The sequence below is a fragment of the Marmota monax genome, unplaced genomic scaffold (genome assembly GCF_021218885.2).
Source record: "Marmota monax isolate L192 unplaced genomic scaffold, Marmota_monax_Labrador192_F-V1.1 WCK01_AAM20220418_F8-fsc00057, whole genome shotgun sequence".
In the NCBI taxonomy this organism is placed as follows: Eukaryota; Metazoa; Chordata; class Mammalia; order Rodentia; family Sciuridae; genus Marmota; species Marmota monax.
The window spans coordinates 9157211-9177991 of record NW_026693933.1 but is presented as its reverse complement, the minus strand read 5'-3'; the positions used below and the strand labels follow the sequence as shown (position 1 = coordinate 9177991).

Here is a 20781-nt window from a genome sequence, read left to right as displayed (position 1 = left end):
TTTCCTCCCTTTCCTCCGAAACCCATTCTAATTGAGGCGCTGGGATTCCTCACGTGAGACGTTGATTTGTAGTTTGAACACGTGGCTCATTCAAAAAGCCGGACACTCCGAGCGGATTTTTTCCGCCTCCTGCGCCTTCCTCCCTCCTCTCCGTCTCCCCTCCCTCCTGCCAGTCACCCTTCTGGGTTTTTTATGGGGAGGCGGCGCCTGCCTCTCGTAGTGTGATATTTTCACAGTCCTTTGGCCGATGCCAAAGGGGTTGGGGAGAAGAGACAAAAAGTAGTTTTTTCCCCTCCTCCTCCTCCTTTCTCTCGCTAATCCCGCCTCCTCCTCAGAGTTAGGAAGAGTCGTTGATGCGTTTGGGTTGTAGCTAGGCATTTTCTTTTCTTTCTCTTTTTTTTAATACTTGGAAAAACAAGAACCCTCGGATCCGATTTTTCGCTTCTCGTTCTTATACTTGGTTCTTACTGTGTTTGTGTATTTTAAAGGCGAGAAGACGAGAACAAAACCCTCCGGATCCATCCATCACCGTGGGTGGTTTTAATTTTTCGTTTTTCTCATTTTTTTCTAAAACGACCACTCTTAACAATGAACAAACTGTATATCGGAAACCTCAGCGAGAACGCCGCCCCTTCGGACCTAGAAAGTATCTTCAAGGACGCTAAAATCCCGGTGTCGGGACCCTTCCTGGTGAAGACGGGCTACGCGTTCGTGGACTGTCCGGACGAGAGCTGGGCCCTCAAGGCCATCGAGGCGCTTTCAGGTGGGCCCCAGCCCGGGCGCCCGTCCGCCTCGGCCCTGCGCCGCCTGCCCTAGCGGGCCGGGCGTCTCCGCGGGGCCCCAGGCCCGGCCCGAGCTTGGAGCGGGGCTGAGGCCCGAGCGCTCACACGCGTAGGGGCACGGGGCTTTCCTCGGCTTCAGCTGCAATTTGGGGTCCGCAACTCGCCCCCCCGGGCCACGTTCGCCCGGCGAGGGCAGACGCGCTGTCAAGACCGCCCCGGCGCGGGCTGGAAGGCGCGCTCTCCCACCGCCCCGCCCGGGCCGGGCCCAGCGCGTGCTCCAGGCCCGGGGCCTCCGAGGCCGGGCGCAGACGCGCGCTTGTTTCTTCTTCCTTGGTGTTTTCCTCTGGACGTTATTTACAGCGTCTGCTTCTCTGTCCCCCGGCCCTGGAGAACAGAAAGTGCCCTCGACCCAGTTGCCCGTGAGGCCGCGCGGGCTGGTGCCTCGCACAAGCGGCCCAGCGCTCCCTCTCCACCCTGCTGGAGAGGAGCGAATGGGCCGGATTACCGGGTTCCACTTCACCCCGTCGGACAAGCAAGGGGGCAGGTGGGCGGAGGCGGCCGCCTGTCTCCAGAAAGGGAGCCACAGCCACGGTGCTGCGCCTTTAGCCGCTCTCCCGGCCCCAGCATTGGGCGACTGCGGCCTCTGGGGGTGACTGGGTGCTCTCGGCCCCGGGGACAGTGCGTGGTAGGACCTCGGGCTGGCGTGGGACACTCAAAGGAAAGATGCAGTGGGGACCCTTTGGGAATCCTGTGCCTTTTGGCTTCTTTATAGCTCAGACTTGATGGGGACGCTTAGCCGCTGGTGGCGCCTGGGTTCAGTTGACTGAGCTATATCTCTGGCTGTACACTCTTTCTCCTCTGCTGTCCCCGACCCCTTCCTGCCACTCCCTGCCCTCTCCACCGCGAAGTGTTCGGGTCGGGCCTGGGTTTGAACAGAGAGAAGGGACGGGGCGCCCCCTCCCCCGAGTTTGCCCCTTGGGGAGTGTCCAGGAGATGAGAGTAGTGGCCACCTCCCTTTTGCGGACCTTGGGTTGGGTGACTCTTTGATGTGGGGGGAGAGGCGGCGGCGGGGGGGGGGGGGGCTAGAATGTTACCCAGATCGTGGGTCCAACAATTGATCTCTTTCCTCAACCATCTGTAAGTTTAAAACCCACACCCACCTGAGGGGGTCAGCTTCCTATTTAGTGGCCCTGGCTACTCTCTTCAGCCTTGAGCCTCGTCCGGGCCGTGGGGTCCATTCCGGGTGTCAGGAACCATTTGTGTCGCCGCTTAGTCTGTGTAGGTCTTTAGGGTAGGGAGAGCCGCCGAACCTGACCGAAGGTCTCACCTCTTGTATTTCCACAGGTAAAATGGAACTGCACGGGAAACCCATAGAAGTTGAACACTCGGTCCCCAAAAGGCAAAGGTGAGCTTGCTTATTTTGTTCTTACCCAGTTTTGAGGAGGCAAGACAAAACACAGCTGAAAACAATTTCTTTTTCTTTTACACTTAAGTGACTGCAGTATGGCTTGGCCTTTCTTGTCTTTTCCCTCGGTTTAAGTTTATGGCAAGGCTGTTTGTTGATAATTCTGGGAAGGAATAGAGGGCTTGTCTGTGGCCCCTGCTGCTGGTTTATTGTTACTGGTTATAAAAGTCTGTCAAGGAAGCTCTCACAGCTAATGTTCTTTGCAGAGCAGGTCAAGTTACTAGAGCAGGAAATCAATCTCTAGGATCAGTCTTTGAGAATCTGCCAGATTTAGGAAGCTATGGATGATCCCCATACCTACAGGTCCAGGATAGGTGAAGGTAGCTGTCCACTTCTTTTGGTGTGGCAGCCCTGCCTTCTCTTTCTTTGGTTGAGACACCATGGTGGGCGCTTCTGAGAGGAAAGGTTTTTTTTTTTTTTTTTTTTTTAAACCCTGTATGCTGGCTAGTGAGTGTTGGAATATGTGAGTGAACCTGGGCTTCTCCAACCCAGAAGTGCCTTTCAATCACTCCAGAGTTATGCAGGTTTCTGCATACACTGCCTTTGTCCATGCTTCCTGGCCCTTTGGTATGATTTCTGCATACAAATAACCACCCAGAGATAGTGAAGTCTGGAAGATTTGTGCTATTTCAGCAGTGGGATTTCTCTTCTCCAAGAGCATATGTAGTGTGTCACTTTACAAAATATTTGCAGACTCTTTAGCCACTGAAGTGTTTTGAAGAAATGGCTTCTTTCTCTAGTGCAGGCCTGTTCAGGGCTCTGTAATTCTAACTGGAAAGGAACTGGTCCCTCCCAGTGCCTCTGGGGTTGGCCTGTACCCTTGTGGGTTTTGCAAAGTGGGGTTAGGGTTACTGCCTTCTACCTTCCCCCATCCTGTGCCAAACAATAAGCTTGAAGTTAATTCAAACCAGGTCTGCTTGTGTCTCCTTAAGTATTGGTGAGTGTGTGTGTGTGTGTGTGTGCTGGAGAGCCTGAGGGGTTAGCTTTGCAGAGATAGGTGGCAGGAAAAAAAAAAAAAAATTCTGCCTGTTTCTAGATTGAACTTTTTTCTCCCAGGCACAGCATTTTCACATATATAGTGCAGAACTGGTTTGGATTTTTGTGGATTTCTTTCTTTATGTGCTTAATTTTCATTAGGATAATTGGAGAGATAGTCAAGTGACCTTATTTAATTATAGTTGGGCATTTTGGTAGGGATCAAGTTATAGTACTGTATACTTCTTTTTAAGAACCTTCTAAAATAATGGGTACTGAAAAGTATCTAAATTGATCTTAGTTTTACAGGATTGAAAAATGAAGGGAGAAGTCATATCCCCTCAAAGAAAGTTTAAAGATAAAATCTATGAGTTGATTACCTTGGGTAAAAAAAACTGTAAGCACATTCTACAAATTCTAATTGGTTTCATGTTTAGTCAATGTGTTTTCCTTTTTTTTTTTTTTTGTTCTGGAGATTGAATCCAGGTCCTCAAGCATACTAGGGAAGCACTCTACCACTGAGCTCCTTTCCCAGCCCTTAGTTTTCATCAAATGTTGTATTAAAGATAGGCAAATGATTTTATTTGAAGAACTCGCATTTTAGCATTTCAGAGTATCTAAATGTCTTGAGTTCTACAGTTCATTGACGTGCATGTAATTCACCTTATCCTCTGCTTTTCTTTTACAATCTGAGGTTAGTTTCTCCACATGTGTAGGGAATTAAATTAGAAACATTGTCTGGTAACAACTGTTTTATTCTTAAAGGCTTTTGCTGCAGCCTAAAAATATGCTTAGTTACTTGTTACTTTATAATAAACACAAGTTCCTCTTTTGGAAAACAGAAAGCAAAATGTTACCAGTAGCAGCAAATATTTATCAGTGGAAAACTTCTTCAGTTTATTAATAATGTAGATTAAATTTTCAAGCTCATTTTTCACTAGCTAAAATGCTTAGGATTTTAAATGATAGTATTTTGCTAGCAAAGTAAACAGGACTGAGTACATTGGAGACTTATAAAAACTGATTTGAAAGAACAGCTGAGTACTATAAATCCTTTGCTTCTGCTGAAATGTCTTAAAAGTAGAGCCTTCTTTTTCTGCCTTGGTAAATTTGCTGGAAATCTACATTACAATTTTGCTTTAACTGAACCTTGGAGCTATGATGTAGTTTTCCTTATCTGGATTGTTTCATTTGTGCAGGGTCTGGAAGAGGGCCAAGAAGGCATCCTGGGGACCATGTGCCCAGTACCTATGGCTAGGTTAAGAGGTGGCAATGGTGGGGTTTGATAGCAAGTTGATTGCCTCAGGTCAATCCTGTAAGCCTGCTGGATTTCAGGTGGTGTGGTGTTATTTATTTATTTATTCTGGACCTTGGTATTGAACCCAGAGGCTCTTAACCACTAAGCCACATCCCCAGCCCTTTTTATGTTTAATTTTAAGACAGGGTCATGCTTAGTTGCTTAGGGCCTCAATAAGTTGCTGAGGTGGACTTTGAACTTGTGATCCTTCTGCCTCAGTTTCCCCAGCTGCTGGGATTACAGGTATACACCACAGTGCTTGGCTCCAGATTGTGTTCTTTTTTGTTTGTTTTGTTTTGCTTTTAGTTGTAGATGAACACACAGTATCTTTATTTTTATGTGGTGCTGGGGATCAAACCCAGTGCCTCACACATGCAAGGTAAGTGCTTTACCACTGAGCTACAGCCCCGGCCCCCAAATTGTGCTCTTAATGCTTAGAAGTAGTTTCATTCCATCCCATCATCACGTGAGCATCTGAGACAGCCACACCCCTTTGTGTAGCAGTGACCTTTATACCTGCTGTGCAAGGCATATTGGGAACCTGGTGCCAGAGAATGCTTATGGCAGCACTCTGAGATGGATGAATGGACTTGCACTGACTAAACAGGGGAGCAGGTCCAGGAGGTGATTGGATGCTTGGCAAACTGGCCTAGCTGTAACTGCTAGCACTGTTGGGTGCGAAAAGGGGTATTGTTGAGATTGGTTCAGACCAAGCTTACTTCCTGATTACCCAAGTCTCAAGGGAATGTGGAAGGAATGTGGCTTTTCTGCATTCAGATATCCTTCAGTTGGGGAAGATTATAGTAGTACCATATAGAGCTTGAGGTCCTCCACATCCAATTACATACCAAATGAAGAGAGGATTACATTGGGTTGCATTTTAGGTTACAAATATAAAAGATGCAGCATAGGAAGTCTTGGGGGTGACTTCAAGGTATACGCTTAAATTTTTTTCCTCTTGGAGGTAAAGGTGAGTGTGGAAATAGTTGTGACTTTGAAAGGTTGTTTTAGGGGCTGGGGATGTGGCTCAAGTGGTAGCACGCTCACCTGGCATGCGTGCAGCCCGGGTTCAATCCTCAGCACCACATACAAACAAAGATGTTGTGTCTGCCGAAAAACTAAAAAATAAATATTAAAATTCTCTCTCTCTCTCCCCACCCCTCAAAAAAAAAAAAAAAAAAAAAGAAAGAAAGGTTGTTTTAGCTGAGTTTGGTTGAAAGAGCCACCTCTATCTTGTTGGCATTGTATGAACCCGTATGTGATTATATAAATAGCACTGTCCTTTTTTTGTTATGTTGTGGGCTGTTGGGCATGGGAGAGGGAATGGCAAAGTTGCTGACATGGAGGGAACAGGATGGTGGTTTTTAGTTAAATTTCTGCAACTTTCAATTTCTGAAAAATTTTTATACTTTTTTTTTTTTTTGGTACTGGTGGTTGAACCCAGGGATGCTCTATCTTTGAACTACATCCCCAACTCTTTTTATTTTTTATTTTGAAATAGGGTTTTGCTAAGTTTCTGAGGCTGATCTCAAGCTTCCAATACTCCTTCAGCCTTCTGAGTAGCTGGGATTAGAGACGTGTACTGCCACACCTGCCTACAGCCTAACTATTTTTGATCAAACATTCACAATTTAGCTGTTGGCCTTGATTAGGATTATGTGTAGCAGGAAACATATTTAAATAAAGGAGAGAAAATGGCATAATATTATAGGTAATATATGTTTTTTTCCCAAGGAGAATCCTTTAAACTCAAATGTTCTTGAAAAAAAATAATAACTTTTATTTGGAATACTTGTTTAACACATAAATTGGATGAGGTTTTAAATGCATTTTACTTTAAGTCTCCATTTAGAAGCTAGCGTTGTATTTTAATAGTAAATAGTAAAGTACGGAATAGGATGGTGCCATGACCACCAGTGTGCCCATTAGCCATCATGTATAAACCCTCACTGTGGGCCAACTTCAAAGTCTTAGGATATCACAAACTATTTTTTTTTTTTTTTTTTTAATTTTTGTACCAGGGAATGAACCCTGGGTGCTCAACCACTCAGCCACATCCCCAGCCCCTTTTTATTTTTTATTTTGAGACAGGGTCTTGCTGAGTTGCTTAGGGCCTTGTGTGCACCAAGCTGCGTGGCATAGCTAATTTTAATGTAGAACATTTAAGCACAGGTATGCATAACAGTACCCCTTCTTTATAGGTATGGTACAGGTGAATCTTGTGTAGTGCCTTTCTCACACATGCAGATACTTGAGGTTTCGATTGTTACGAATTAACAAGCAAAGGTATCTGTGGAGTGCCCATTTTAAGATCAGCAATGTGTAACTGTAGATGGAGGGATTTTACTTGATTCATTGTTTTCTCAGTGCAGCTTGAAAGATTTTTTTTCTCTTTATTTTTGTACAAGGAATTGAACTGGAGGTCACTCTACTATTGAGGTATTTATTTATTTAGAGTTGCTGAGGCTGGCCTCAAACTTGGTATCCTCCCTCCTAAGCCTCCCAAGTCACTGAGATTATATCTACTTTACAAGCCTCCCCCCACAGATGATCAAACCCACACAGGCTAGACAAGTACTCTCCCACCAACCCACATCCCCAGCCTGAAAGATTTGTGACTTTGGCCTTCATAGAATGTTTAGAAACTAAATGTTAAGTAACTTCTACCATGTGTCCACAGTAAACCAGAGAAAGATATTGTAGAAATGTGATGTGTGCCCCTGGAGCCAGTGGGAATTGAGAATCTTGGCTTCTGTTTTTGGATTTTCTTTTGATTTGTTTGATCACTGACATTCTCTGTTCAGGCCAAATGCCCTTATAATAAGCTATAAGGGGGGCATGTTTTGTTCTGAGGGTTTCACTCTGCTTGAAATAAATGGGTTATCAGCTAAGGCTCAAAAGTATCTTTTGGAATTAGAGATGAGGTTTTCCCTCTAAGGAGCTTGACGTGAATTTTTCTGTAGTATGGTAGCTCAGTTGCTTTTGCTTATGTACCTCATTCAGTCAGCAAGTGGGAAATTATCTTTGCCATGCTTTGAGATCCTTTTATGAGCACTACCTCTGCAGTTGTGTTGATTTTAAAGTGAAGCTGTTGAACTACCTTTATCTATTTGAGGTGACTCCATTATAATTGTCCTTAGCTGCATTCAGGCAGCAGCTTTTCTAGCAGTAACTAATTTTTGAAAGGTATGAATTATCCATTTAGTAATGCTGGCAGTTGGTTTGGTCTGGGAGGAAGGAGAGGCGGAAAGATGGTTAGTTGTGCTATTCTTAGCTGAGTTTCCTTTATCTACTATTGCCTCTGATTCAGGCTTTCAGAGTCATAAGACAGGAGGTGGCAGTGTGGTAGCAGTGACCAAAGGATAGGACTGGCATTCTTAGACTCTCTGCCCCATAAATCTGTGTTTACAAATTGGCTTCGACTGCCAGGATTTTGCTTAAAGGCTGGTGGCAAGCATGTTTTGAGTGCTCCATTAAAATCAAGGGTATAATTTACCATGGTCTGAAGTTGTATTTTGGCAAGTGTTCAGTATTGGTAAATAGTTATAAATATTAACATAGTGTGTGAATTTTATTGCCCTGAAGGGGAATACATAGTACAGCAATTGTACATTTTTTAGAGAATTATCCTGAGACCATTTAATTTGATTAGGAAATGGTTTGAAATTATCACAGAAGTAGTCCAAGAAAAATCCAATGGAAGTATAAGAGGAAAGAGTCCCAAGTTCTTAGAATATTTGGCATTATCAGATAGTTCTATAGGGAGCAGATTCTATTGTGATCATGGTATTTTAGTTATCTATTACTGCCTAACAAATCCACTCCAATCTTCTTGTGATGCTATGGGTCTGTTAGGTCATTGGTTCTGTTCCATGTGATGTCATTTTGGGTCATTTATTAAGGGTGGCAAAAAGATTCTTAGAAAGCTTCACTCATGTAACTGGCCCCATGGGCTTCTTCTTTGATCTTTCTCCACACAGTATCTCATCATTCAGTAGTAGCCTGAACAGCTTTAATAGCACAGTGACCAACTGCCCCAAGTGAAACCGGAAGCTGCTTATTCACTTAAAGATAGATCCCAGCTGGGCCTGGTGGTACATGCCTGTAATCCCAGTGGTTGAGAAAATTGAGACAGGAGGCTCAAGAGTGTTGCTTCTGTTCCATTCCATTGATCAAGACAAGTCACCAAGCCAGTCCAAATTTAAGGAGGATATGTAGCAGAGTATGGTGTTGCATGCCTGTAATCCCAGGGGCTCAGGAAGCTGAGGCAGGAGGATCATGAGTTCAAAGCTAGCCTCAGCAATTTAGCAAGGGCCTAAGCAACTTGGTGAGACCCTGTCTCAAAATAAAATATTAAAAGAGCTGGGGAGGTGGCTCAGTGATTGAACGCCCCTGGGTTCAACCCCTGACACCCGAATAACAAACAAAACCAAAAAGGAGGATGGAGGAGTGGCATGCATGGAGCGAGAGGGAGAAATGGGTGTTTTTTTTTTTTTTTTTTCTTTCTTTTTTGGGCAGTACTAGGGGTGCTCTATCACTGAGTTACATCCCCAGCCCTTTTTAATTTTTGAGACAGGCTCTCACCAAGTTGTCCATGCCAGCCTCTGACTTGGCATCCTCCTCCCTCAGCCTTCTGAGTTGCCAGAATTACAGACAGGCATATGCCTCCAGGCACTGCAGTATTGGCCATCATTAGATTATCTTCCACAAATTGGTGAAGTGGCTTCAAAATGCTTGGAACAGGGCTGGGGATATAGCTCAGTGATAGAGCACTCACCTAGCATCAATGAGGCCCTGGGTCCCATCCCCACTGCAAAAACAGTCATTGAAAACAAACAATCCTAAAAACCAAACACAATATCTGAAAACTTCATTGGAAATGGGGAGGCAGCCCCTAACATAATACCTTGGGAAGAAGATATTAGTAATGGAGATAATGAGTAGTGGCCATTCTCTGTTCAGAGTGATCTAAGGAACAGCCAATAGGATTTGCTGATGCATTAGATGAGAGGTTTGAGAAGAGTTAAAAATGAAAAGCCTTTTTTTTTTTTTTTTTTCTGGTCAAAGCAATCAGGTATAAGGAAAATGGGTCCATTTTTCAAAATGAAGAATTTTGGCAGAGGAGCAGATTCTTGGGTAGAAATTGGCAACTTTGATGTTGGCATTTGTTTCTAATACTTAACTAGAAATTCAAATGAGAAGTTGGGTAGGTACTTGGCTATATCTTCAGTGGAGCTCAATTGAAGGTAAGAAGTCTAAGTGAAAATTAGTGTCTTCATTAGCTTACCTTGAAGCCATGAAACCATTAGTCAGGATAGATCACCAAGGGATTGAGCCTGAGGCTCTGGAAGGAAGGAGAGGGCAGTAAAGCAGGTAGACAAAAGAGAACTGTGACCTTCTAGAAGTGAAGAGAGCCTGTGGAGAATGGAAGGCGTGATCAGCTGTGCTGTGGATGTTACCACTTAAGAGTCTGTGATTTAGATCAATGGTAAGCGAATGAGGGTGGTGTTAAATCTCAGCCTCTGGCTCTGCTGTAAATAGATGGGAATTGTGGACTTTGGAGCTAACTGGAATGTAGTCTTTCCAGAATTCATTTATTTGTATCTTAATTCATTTTCTTAATTTCCAGAGACACATATAAGCATATTCTATTTATTATGTATTAGAGATGGGAAAAATCTCCTACATTTAATAGATCCTCTTGTTCAGTGGACAAGGCTTTTTTGAAATAGTGGGATATCCCATTGCTGTATGACTATTGACTTACTCTCTGGAATATTTAGAAATTTTTTTGTGATTTTGAGCTAACTTTCTTTGGACAAGTCATTTTGCTTTAAATATTTTTTTTGTTGTTGTTGTTGTAGATGGACATAATACCTTTATTTTATTTTTTAATGTGGTGCTGATGATCAAACCCAGTGCTTCCCATGTGCAAGGCGAGCGCGCTGCACTGAGCCCTACTCCCAGCCCTCTTTTGCTTTTTATTAACATACATTTGGAAAATTCTCTGAAGCTATCTTAGGTTCTAAAATCAGAGAGATCAAATTGAGTACTTCTGTTTAGTAGGTTAAATACATAGTTTGACAAGCAGAGGTTGAAACTATTGGCCAAAACATTTATGGATATCATGGGCTAATTTAAAATAACTTTGGGCTGGGGCTATGGCTCAGCGGTAGTGCACTTGCCCGGCATGTGTGAGGCACTGGGTTTGATTCTCAGCACCACATATAAATAAATAAATAAAGGTCTATAAACAAGTTAAAAAATATTTTAAAAAATAACTTTAAACACTTTTTTTTTTAAAATTTGGGATGCAAGTGTATATTAGGCATTCCTTTCATTTCATTCATAAAACTTTTGCTGTAAGAAGTATCTTTGGGGGGGCTGGGGATGTGGCTCAAGCATTAGCGTGCTCGTCTGGCATGTGTGCGGCCCGGGTTCGATCCTCAGTACCACATACAAAGATGTTGTGTCTGCCGAAAACTAAAAAATAAATATTAAAAAAAGAAAAAAAGAAATATCTTTTGGGGGCTAGGGTTGTAGCTCAGTGGTAGAGCACTTGCCTAGTATATATGAGGCATTGGGTTCAATTACCAGCATCGCATACAAATAAATAAATGGTCCATCAACAACTAAAAAAATAAAATAAAATAAAAAATATAGGGCTGGGGTTGTGGCTCAGTGGCAGGGCTTTTGCCTCACATGTGTGAGGCACTGGGTTCGATTCTCAGCACCACATATAAATAAATGAATAAAGGTCCATCAACAACTGAAAAATGTTTAAAAAAAAAAAAAAGAAATGTCTTTGGAAGTACCCAAATCCCCTCAGTTTCACATATTTAAAAATCTGGTTCTTTGTAAAAGTGCATGCTTCTGAAATGATTTCTGTCTTTAATGGTCGCAATAGTTGCCAAACTAGGTGGTATGTTAGATCAATTGATTTTGAGACAGAAAACTAGGCCTGACTACCTCCTTTCAAGATATTTTTTTCTTTGTCTATGCAAGTCCTTTGATCCATAAAATACTATGGAATGTGTTAAATACCTGCTATTTTCAGAAAGGAAAAACTAATAAAAATGAGATACACAATATATTCTTTAGTGCTATTAGTTGCTTTACCAAAGATTTCTCCATAAAGCCCTGGGAGAGGTGACCTACCTGAAGCCCTGCCAGTCATCAGAGGAACCATTTTCTCAGCCCTGCAACTCTGCCCTGCCTGCCTTCATTCCTTCTATTTAAGTTGTCCAAATCCTTAAAGTAGCTTACACAGGAGCCCGATCCTGTTTGCAGTGGCAAGTCAGAGCAGAATCCTGTTTCCTTGCCTTCTCTGAAGTATAGAAATCTTGTTTGTCTTCTTTGAAACTAGGTTTGTTGTCTTCCTTCAGGAAAAAGACAGTAGAGGTAGTCTAGAATTGGGGATTTATAGAATAAAAACATTGACATCCTGTTTTAGGACAGGAAATGGGCTTCTTTTGGCTTTAATTTATTTTCTTAGCAGCTTCATCTTACTATAAGTGAACTTCAGAGAAGTATGAGAAGGGCCTAAGGAGATGTGAGAGTAGGACAGGGACCACAGAGAGGGAGATGCAGTGGCTTTGGTGGTTGTGACTCATTGGGATGTGTCTTTAGATTGCAAAAGAAGTAAAGGTGTGTGGAGTGGAGTCCATAGTGTCTGTCCCATTTTGTTTTCAAGTCTGGTAGGACCCTGTTTGCAGAAGGAAGTGTCTTTGACTCAGAATATCGTTGCTGATTGGTAGAGTAGAAGGGAGAATATGTGCTGAAACCTCTTGGTGAAGAGCCTTGCTTCTTTCCTTATGTATCCTTTTGGACTGAAGGGTACAGTTTGAAAGATGTAGGATATGAGGTCTTAGATCTGGGTTTAAATTGTACCTTTTTTTTTTTTTTTTTTTTTTAGAGAGAATTTTAATATTTATTTTTTAGTTTTCGGCGGACACAACATCTTTGTTTGTATGTGGTGCTGAGGATCGAACCTGGGCCGCACACATGCCAGGCAAGTGCGCTACCACTTGAGCCACATCCCCAGCCCCAAATTGTACCTCTTTAATAAATGCAAGGTAGTGTTTAAGGATGAGGAAATTGAGGTCCAAGAAGGTTATAGAAGTGATGCTTCATAGGATCTGGTAGGATTATTATGTGAAACATTAATACAGTACAACCCAATAGTCAACAATGGCAGTTGCAGTATTATTTCCCTTACATTCAGATGTGAAAGTTGGATTAATATGAATTTGGTGGTGAAAACAGAAATATGGAAGATCTTTGTTCTGTTTTGCAACGTGGACTCATTTTAGTAGAAATTTGTGGAGCCTGGCGTGGTGGCATACATCTGTAATCCTAGGGTTTGGGGAGACTGAGGCAGGATCCCAAATTCAAGGTCAGCCTCAGCAACTTGGCAAGACCCTGTCTCAAAAAGGATTGGCAATGGAGCTCAGATAGAGTGCCCCTGGGTTCAATTCCCAGTAAACCACCCCCAACACACACAGGATGAAATTTGTGAATGGTGTTGTTTTTGTTTACAGCGAACATGTATTACTTTTTCTTATTGTATAACCTAGATACAATATTGTATAAATATTGAGTACATTGGTGAATTTTTACATATGTGTGCTTTCAAATAAATTTAAAATACAAAGTAAAATGTGAAAGGTATTTGTTTTTCAAATCTCACTCTCTCCATGTGCTTCCCAGGCCTTACCACTGGTTAGTTGATATGTTGGTTTCCAGAAATTCTTCTATACATTATGCATGTAGCCATAAACTTTTTTTTTTGGGGGGGGGTAGGGTGTGATACTAGGGATTGAACCAGGATTGAACCCAGAGGTGTTTTACCGCTGAGCTACATCCCCTGCCCTTTTTAATTTTTATTTATTTATTTGAGTGTTTGTTTATTTTGGGGTACTGGGGATTGAACTCAGGGGCACTCAATCACTGAGCTGCATTTCAGTCTCTTTTTGTATTTTGTTTAGAGAGGGTCTCACTGAGTTGCTTAGTACCTCGCTTTTTTGCTGAGGCTGGCTTTGAACTCACAATCCTCCTGCCTCAGCCTCCCAAACTGCTGGGATTACAGGCATTCACTATTGTACCCGGCTCCTTGCATGTTTTTAAAATTTTGAGACAGGATCATAAGTTATTGAGGTTAGCCTTGAACAAACATTTTTGGATATAATAAATCATATTGTTAATAATATGATTCTTTAAAATTTAGTAATTTTATAACTAATATATCTCAGAATCTTCAGAGTTTGGCAGTTCTCTGTCCTTCATTCAATAGCTGCATTTGTTCAGCATGGGTGTACAGTAATTGTTCTTTTCATAGTAACTCCTGTCAAGCATGCTTCCATGTGTATCATTGGACTCCTTTTAGGAATTTTTTTTCCTGTGGTACTAGGGATTGTACACTTTGCATGTGCTTTATTCTTAGCCCACTAATTTTGGCAATTTCTTGAACTGGGGATTGTTTTTGCCAAAAAGATAAGAACATTTAAATTTAAAAGTGCCCCCCCCCCAAAAAAAAAAAAAAAAACAAAAACTAAATTTCTTATGTTGATGTGGTTGGTTATAATTTGACAACAAAGAAAGCTTCTTACAATGAAGTGTGCAGGGAGAGTTTCAGGACTATCTTTTCAAGCGGAGGCTTCTAGGGTTCTAGGCACAGCATTACCCTGCTACTGAGAATGTTATGCTGACTTGAGACTATCCCATTTTAGTTGTGCCCTCTGTATGTTAAAATGAAATAAAAACTGCTGGGCACAGTGATGTGTACCTATACTGACAGCAATTCATGAGTTTGAAGTAGGAGGATTCCAAGATGAAGACCAGCCTGGGCAACTTACAGCCTGTCTCAAAATAAAAAATCAGAAAAGGAACTAGGGATGTGATAGAGGACCTGTGTTCTATCCCTAGTTCTGGGGGTGGGGGAAAAAATCAGCCAGTTTTGCATTTACCCACATTTTCTTTGAGTTAAATGTGGGTGTAATTTTAAATTTCTATATTTGTTATGTGCCAGTTTACCTGTTTCTACATTTTTTTAAAATAAATTTCAGAAATGAATTTATTACTTATGGCCTAAGCAGATAGAAGATGTGTGCTCATAGTTTATTCCATTCTAGGTTCAGGGGCTAGAAAGAACAAGACCCTGCCCTGAAGAAAAGTAGAGTACAGTTGCTTTCACTTTGTTCTGGCTGAATGCCTGGATGATGTTATTTTTATGTTCAATAGTAGCAGTGGCTTGCTGTGATAGTGTTCCTAAAGGTAGGTTAAAATCTTTGCAAGTACCAAAAAAAAAAAAAAAAAAGAAAGAAAGAAAAAAAGTTTTAACCATGTCATAGCGTCTATGAGGTATGCCCCAGAAACACAGAAGGGGCATTAGGCTTAGCCTGGGTGTTGGTACAGATAACTTGGTATAGATTCAGAGAAGGAAGTGAAGTCAAGCAGAGGCTAACCCACCAGTGAGAGTGGGAGAGGCATAGGGGACAACGGGAGCCAAGGCACGTGAGTGTGAAACATCTTGGTGTGGGGGAACTACAAGCTGTTTGGGATTAAAGAGGCACAAGTGTGAGGCAGGAGGATCTTGAGGCTGAGCCTAGAAGGGGTTGCTAGCGGAGCCTGTATACTTAGTAGGTGACTTTGCTATTCTTATGTGTTTAACTTAAGGGCTCTATCAGTTTAGTAAATGACGTCTAGCAGATGGGTATTTGGGATTATTGTGGATAACTTGATGCCTGGGTTAATTTTTGGCTCTGTTCACCAGAGAGCCTATCAAATTGCTTTCTCCTCAGAGTTCCTTGGGAACGACTCTGCCACAAAGCAGTTCAGAGCTGCTCTTATAGGGGTACCCTCTCATAAAGTAAGTGGAGTAAATTATGATAGTCAATTTGTAATAAGGTTGGTTGAACTCATGTTATGATTAATGATGGCAAGACAACCATCCATAGTGATGATTAAAGCTCCTATAACTTGTCGTTTTAAGCTACTGGGGATCGAACCCAGGGGCATGTTATTAGGGCTACATTCCTAGTCTTTTTTTATTGTTTATGTTGAGACAGGGTCTCGCTCTGTTGCTGAGGCTGGCTTAGAACTGGTGTTCCTCACGACCCAGGAGGCAGAATATAGGCATGTGCCATGGTGCCTGGGTATTATTCGACTTTTTTTTTTATTAAAGGCATCCCAAATAATATAATGGACCTTTAGAGAAAAAAGTGACACTTTTATATGTTCATGTACTATTAACTGAGTGAAATTAGGGACAGCAACATAAAGCACAGTGGTAGGTAGGGCCGGTGGTATCTTGGTTGGATCCACACAGACCTCTGTTGGAGTCACTGCTTAGGCAAACTGACTAAACTTTCAGTTTTGTTTTCTTTTTAATTTGTAAATGGAGGTAATAAAACTTATTGCATGGGGTTGTTGGCAATTAAATGATGTATCTGTCAAGGACTTCTTGGATTATCTGACAAATGAGTAGAATTATCTCGATAATAAATTTGTGCACTAAATAAATTTAGCATGGAGGATAAAGGATGGATTTTGATTCCTGCGTAATCCCATGGTTTGTCTCTTATGTACAGATATATAGAAATGCTTTATATTTCTTTGTAGAATATGGATTATACACTGAATAAGTTAAGAATTTGTATTTCATATATACAATACATACATAGGTCTTTGATTCCTAAAATGTGTTTAGTTGTGAAATAGTCTTTTTTGGTAGGGGTACTGAGGGTTGAACTCAGGGACACTCAACCCCTGAGCCACATCCCCAGCCCTATTTTGTATTTTATCTAGAGACAGGGTCTCACTGAGTTGCTTAGCGCCTCACTTTTGCTGAGGCTGGCTTTGAACTCACAATCCTCCTGTCTCAGCCTCCTAAATCACTGGGTTTATAGGCGTGCGTCACTGCATAAAATAGTTTTTTAAAAGAGATCAAACTTAAAGGAAATAATAGATTAGGAGGTAAAAAAAAAAACTGCTAATTTCAAAGAGGTAGACACAGTGCAAAAATGGACAAAGGACAAGAAGTAGTTCAGAGGGGAATATATGAAAAGCCAGAAAAAAGATACCTAGTCTTAGTAGTTATTAGGGAGATGCCAGTTATAATGGCATTTTTTTTTTCCTATCAATTTAGGAGAAATGAGTATGATGAATACTATCTGGTGTTGGCAAGAAAGTGGAGTAATGGACACTCATACAGATAGAACAAGTCGGCAAAGTGTCTTTGCATGCATGCCATTTGGCAGTACAGGTCCAGTGTCCCTTATCAGAAATGCTTGGGACAAGAAATGTTTCAGGTGGTGGTTGTTGATTTTGGAATATCTGCATAGACCTTTTTGAGTATCTTTAATCTGAATATTTGAAATGCTCCAAAATCTCAACCTTCTGTTTTAAACTTTTTATGTATATTTTAGTTGCAGATGGACACAGCACCTTTATTTTTATTTATTTTTATGCAGTGTTAAGGATTGGACCCCAGTGCCACACACATGTTAGGCAAGTGCTCTGCCACTGAGCTACAGCCCCAACCCCCGCAACCTCTTGAGTTGCCACATCAGTATTCAGAGGATTGCATTTTGTATTTCAGATTTGGGGATTAGGGATACTTAACTTTGTCAGACTTCAGTGTGAATACCTTTGAAGTATCATGGAAAATAGCCTAGTACTCATGGCTCTATAATGTGTAAGTATAGTTTTAATCAGCAATATCATACAAACCCCTTCAAATCATCAAGAACTTGATAGAGGTTGGGGGATAGTTCAGTGGTAGAGTGCTTGCCTAGTCGGTGTGAGGCCCTGGGTTTGATCCCCAGCTCTGCCAGAACAAGAACCAAAAAGGTCTCTGGGTAGGAATCCATAAACTCAGAATTTTTAGGCTTTATTATATTACACATCACATTTTAATAGTTATAATACAGATAATCTGGATAAGCATTATTTCTATTTTTCAAGCAAAGAGACAACCCAGCTTTAAGTTTTGACTCTCCAGGACATTTTTCAGTTACCTATTTTTGAGCTTAGAAGGTAGATTATTTATTTATTTATTTATTTTAAGAAGAACAATAGGTCCCTTTCCCTTCCTTTTTCTTTTTGTTGAAAATACTTTGAAATATTATTAAACAATTTATAACTTTTAGGTATGTTTAACATCTTTTTTTTTTTTTTTTTTAGTGTTGGTATTAAACTCAGGGCTGTGCACATGCTAGGCAAGCGCTCTATCACTGAGCCATATCCCCAGCCCTGTCAAACATGTATCTGTTAGCAATGTCATTTGTGGTATTTTATTATAAAAAAATACTTGGCAAGGTGGCGTTTGCCTGTAATCCCAGCAGCTCGGGAGGCTGAAACAGGAGGATCGCAAGTTCAAATCCAGCCTTCACAATGGCGAAGCTCTAAGCAACTCAGTGAGACCCTGTCTCTAAATAAAATACAAAATAAGGCTGGGATGTGGCTCAGTGGTCGAGTGCCCCTGGGTTCAATCCCCAGTACAAAAACAAAACAAACAACAACTTGGCAAAAAGTCGTGTTTTCAGTGCTCCTTAATAGTTAAAAATTGGAAATAACCTAAATGCCCATCAAAAGAAAATGTTCCATATTCTGGCCAAATATACTGTGATATATTTTATAGCAGTTATAAGAGGACATAGATTTATATCAGCTGACATAAGAGCAAACTGAAAAGCAAATTATGGAACAGTTCTTAAAAGACAGGTATTTGGCTGGGTATGGTAGCGCCCATCTGTAATCCCAGCAGCTTGGAAGGCTGAGGCAGGAGGATTCCAAGTTCAAAGCCAGGCTCAGCAATTTAGCAAGGCATTTAGCAACTCAGTGAGAGTCTTTCTCTAAATAAAATATTTTTAAAAAGGGCTGGGGATATGCCTTGGTGGTTAAACACACCTGGGTTTAATCCCTGGTACAAAATAAAATCAAAGATATTTGAGAAATAACTTAATTTTTTGGGGGTGGGGGGTGTGGTACTGGGGATTGAACCCAGGGACACTTTACCACTGAGCTACACACCCAGCATATTTAATGTTTATTTTGAGATAGGGTTTAACCTAGTTGCCCAGTCTGGCCTTGAACTTGCTTTTTGATTCTCCTGCCTCAGTCTTCTGAGTAGTTGGGATTACAGGTGTGTGCTACTGTGTCCAGCTAGAAAAAACTTCCATGTACATATGTCTGTGCAAAAGCATAGGGAAACATCTGGGAGTTGACCACCAAACAGAGTGGTTTTGCAAAGGAAAGCTGGTTGAGGAGGAGAGAAGCTGGTGGGAGGACTTTCGTTTTATATTTTATTCTAGTGGTTCTGAAACTTCTGGGCTTCAGTCCCTTTATGCTTAAAACTCAAGGATCCCAAGCTGGACATGGTGCCAACATCCTAGTTACTCTGGAGGCTGAGGCAGAAGGATTGTGAGTTCAAGGCCAACCTGGGCAACATAGGGAGACAACCCAAGAATACCCAAAGAGCATTTTTTTTTTTTTTTTTTTTTTAACAATAGTGAAGATTGAACTAAGGGATGCTTTACCACTGAGCTATATCCCCAGCCCTTCTTTATTTGAGACAGTCTCTCTCTTGGATGCTCAGTCTGGCCTTGAACTTGTGATGTTCCTATGTCAGCCTCCTTACAGGGATTATAGGTGTATGCCAACACTCCCGGCTTTTTAATTTATTTTATTTTAATTTATTTTGAGATGCTGATGATTGAACCAATGTCCTTACACAAGCTAAATAAACACTCTACCACTGATCTACACCCCTACCCAGTAAAGTTCTAGAAAAGTGAAGTTGTTTTACATTTTTGCAAATGTCTTTAATTTGGCCTAGTAGATTTAGCCTAGTAGTTGGATACTCACAACTACTTCTCATTCAAATTGTGTGATATTGTTTTGGCCGAAGAATGTGAGAAAATCCAGCCTCACACAGATAGTTAGGAAAGGAATTCTTTAATATTTAGGGCCTTGCTCAGTTGCTGTGGCTGGCTTTAAACTTGCGATCCTCTTGCCTCAGCCTCCTGAGTTGTTGGAGGCTTGAAGTTTTAATGATTATAAAATTTTTTACTGTTTCAGTAAGGAGATTTTAAAACAAAACTTGGGTAATTTTTTTTATTGCAAGTCCCAGCGAAGAATGTAAGTTGACTACTAGTACAGTTTAGAGCCACTGCCTTAATTCATGCTATTAAGGGCCGGCATTTTATCCATCACTGTTTGTTTTGTACCACCCACACAAATGTGGACACAGTGAGAGGGGAAAATTAGTATTATTAGGAAGATAATTTTGACTTTCTTGGATCTCCTGAAAGTGTCTTAGGGACTAGGTTTGGTGGTGCATGTTTGTAATTCCAGCAACTCTTGAGAATGAGGCAGGAGGATCACAAACAACTTCAAGGCTAGCCTCAGCAACTTAGGGAGATCCTGTCTCAAAAAACAGAAAAGGCTGGGAATGTAGAGCCCCTGGGTTCAATTCCTGATACTCACTTCCTCACTCTGGCCAAAAAGAAAACAAAACAAACTTAGGAACAAAACAAAACAAAAAACAAACCCAAAACAGTTCATACACTTGTACATTGAGAATTGCTGCTCCACACTAATATGTAGTTTGAAATTGTTTGAATCTTTTTTTCTTTTTTTTTTTTTGTGAAAATGCATTTATATCATAACAGAAGACTGCAAGAGTGAGTGAGTAAGTATTTTGTACAACACTATGGCATGCTAGCCTTGACAGGGAATTTTACACAAATCAGTTTGTGAAAAACAGGTGTGGGTAGAGGGAAAACAACAGAAGAAAAATTAAGAAACTTTAAACGCAGGGGAAAAACATACACACATAGAAAATATTTAGAATAGTTACAATATAGAAAACATTCACATGAGGAAAATGGACAATTGGGTATCCATATTCTGGCTTCAAGTTCTTCAAAACACTGTAATCCCTTCATGTGGACACCAGGCCATGCCTAAGGAAAACAAAACAGTGTGGTACATTTTGTTATTCCTAAAACATTAAGGAAATCTAGTTCAGATTGCAGGGCACCATCAAAGTTTCTTTTTTCTTTCTTTTTTTTTTTAGAGAGAATTTTAATATTTATTTTTTAGTTTTCGGCGGACACAGCATCTTTGTTTGTATGTGGTGCTGAGGATCGAACCCGGGCCACACACATGCCAGGCGAGCGTGCTACCGCTTGAGCCACATCCCCAGCCCTCAAAGTTTCTTTTGACAGTTTAGATGTTTTGAGGCTAAAAATTTGTGGCTC

At 41.3% G+C, this 20781-nt stretch overlaps 1 protein-coding gene across 1 annotated transcript in view; it reads left to right on the top strand.

Annotated features, from left to right (window-relative positions):
- The first annotated feature begins 231 nt into the window (after positions 1-231).
- The window catches only part of Igf2bp3 (insulin like growth factor 2 mRNA binding protein 3), a 146592-nt gene continuing 126042 nt past the window's right edge, over positions 232-20781 (top strand). The window contains exons 1-2 of the mRNA XM_046463626.2: positions 232-763; positions 2127-2187. Of these exons, the coding sequence (XP_046319582.1) occupies positions 589-763; positions 2127-2187 (236 nt within the window). The 5' untranslated portion in view covers positions 232-588. The remainder of the gene's footprint in view (positions 764-2126; positions 2188-20781) is intronic.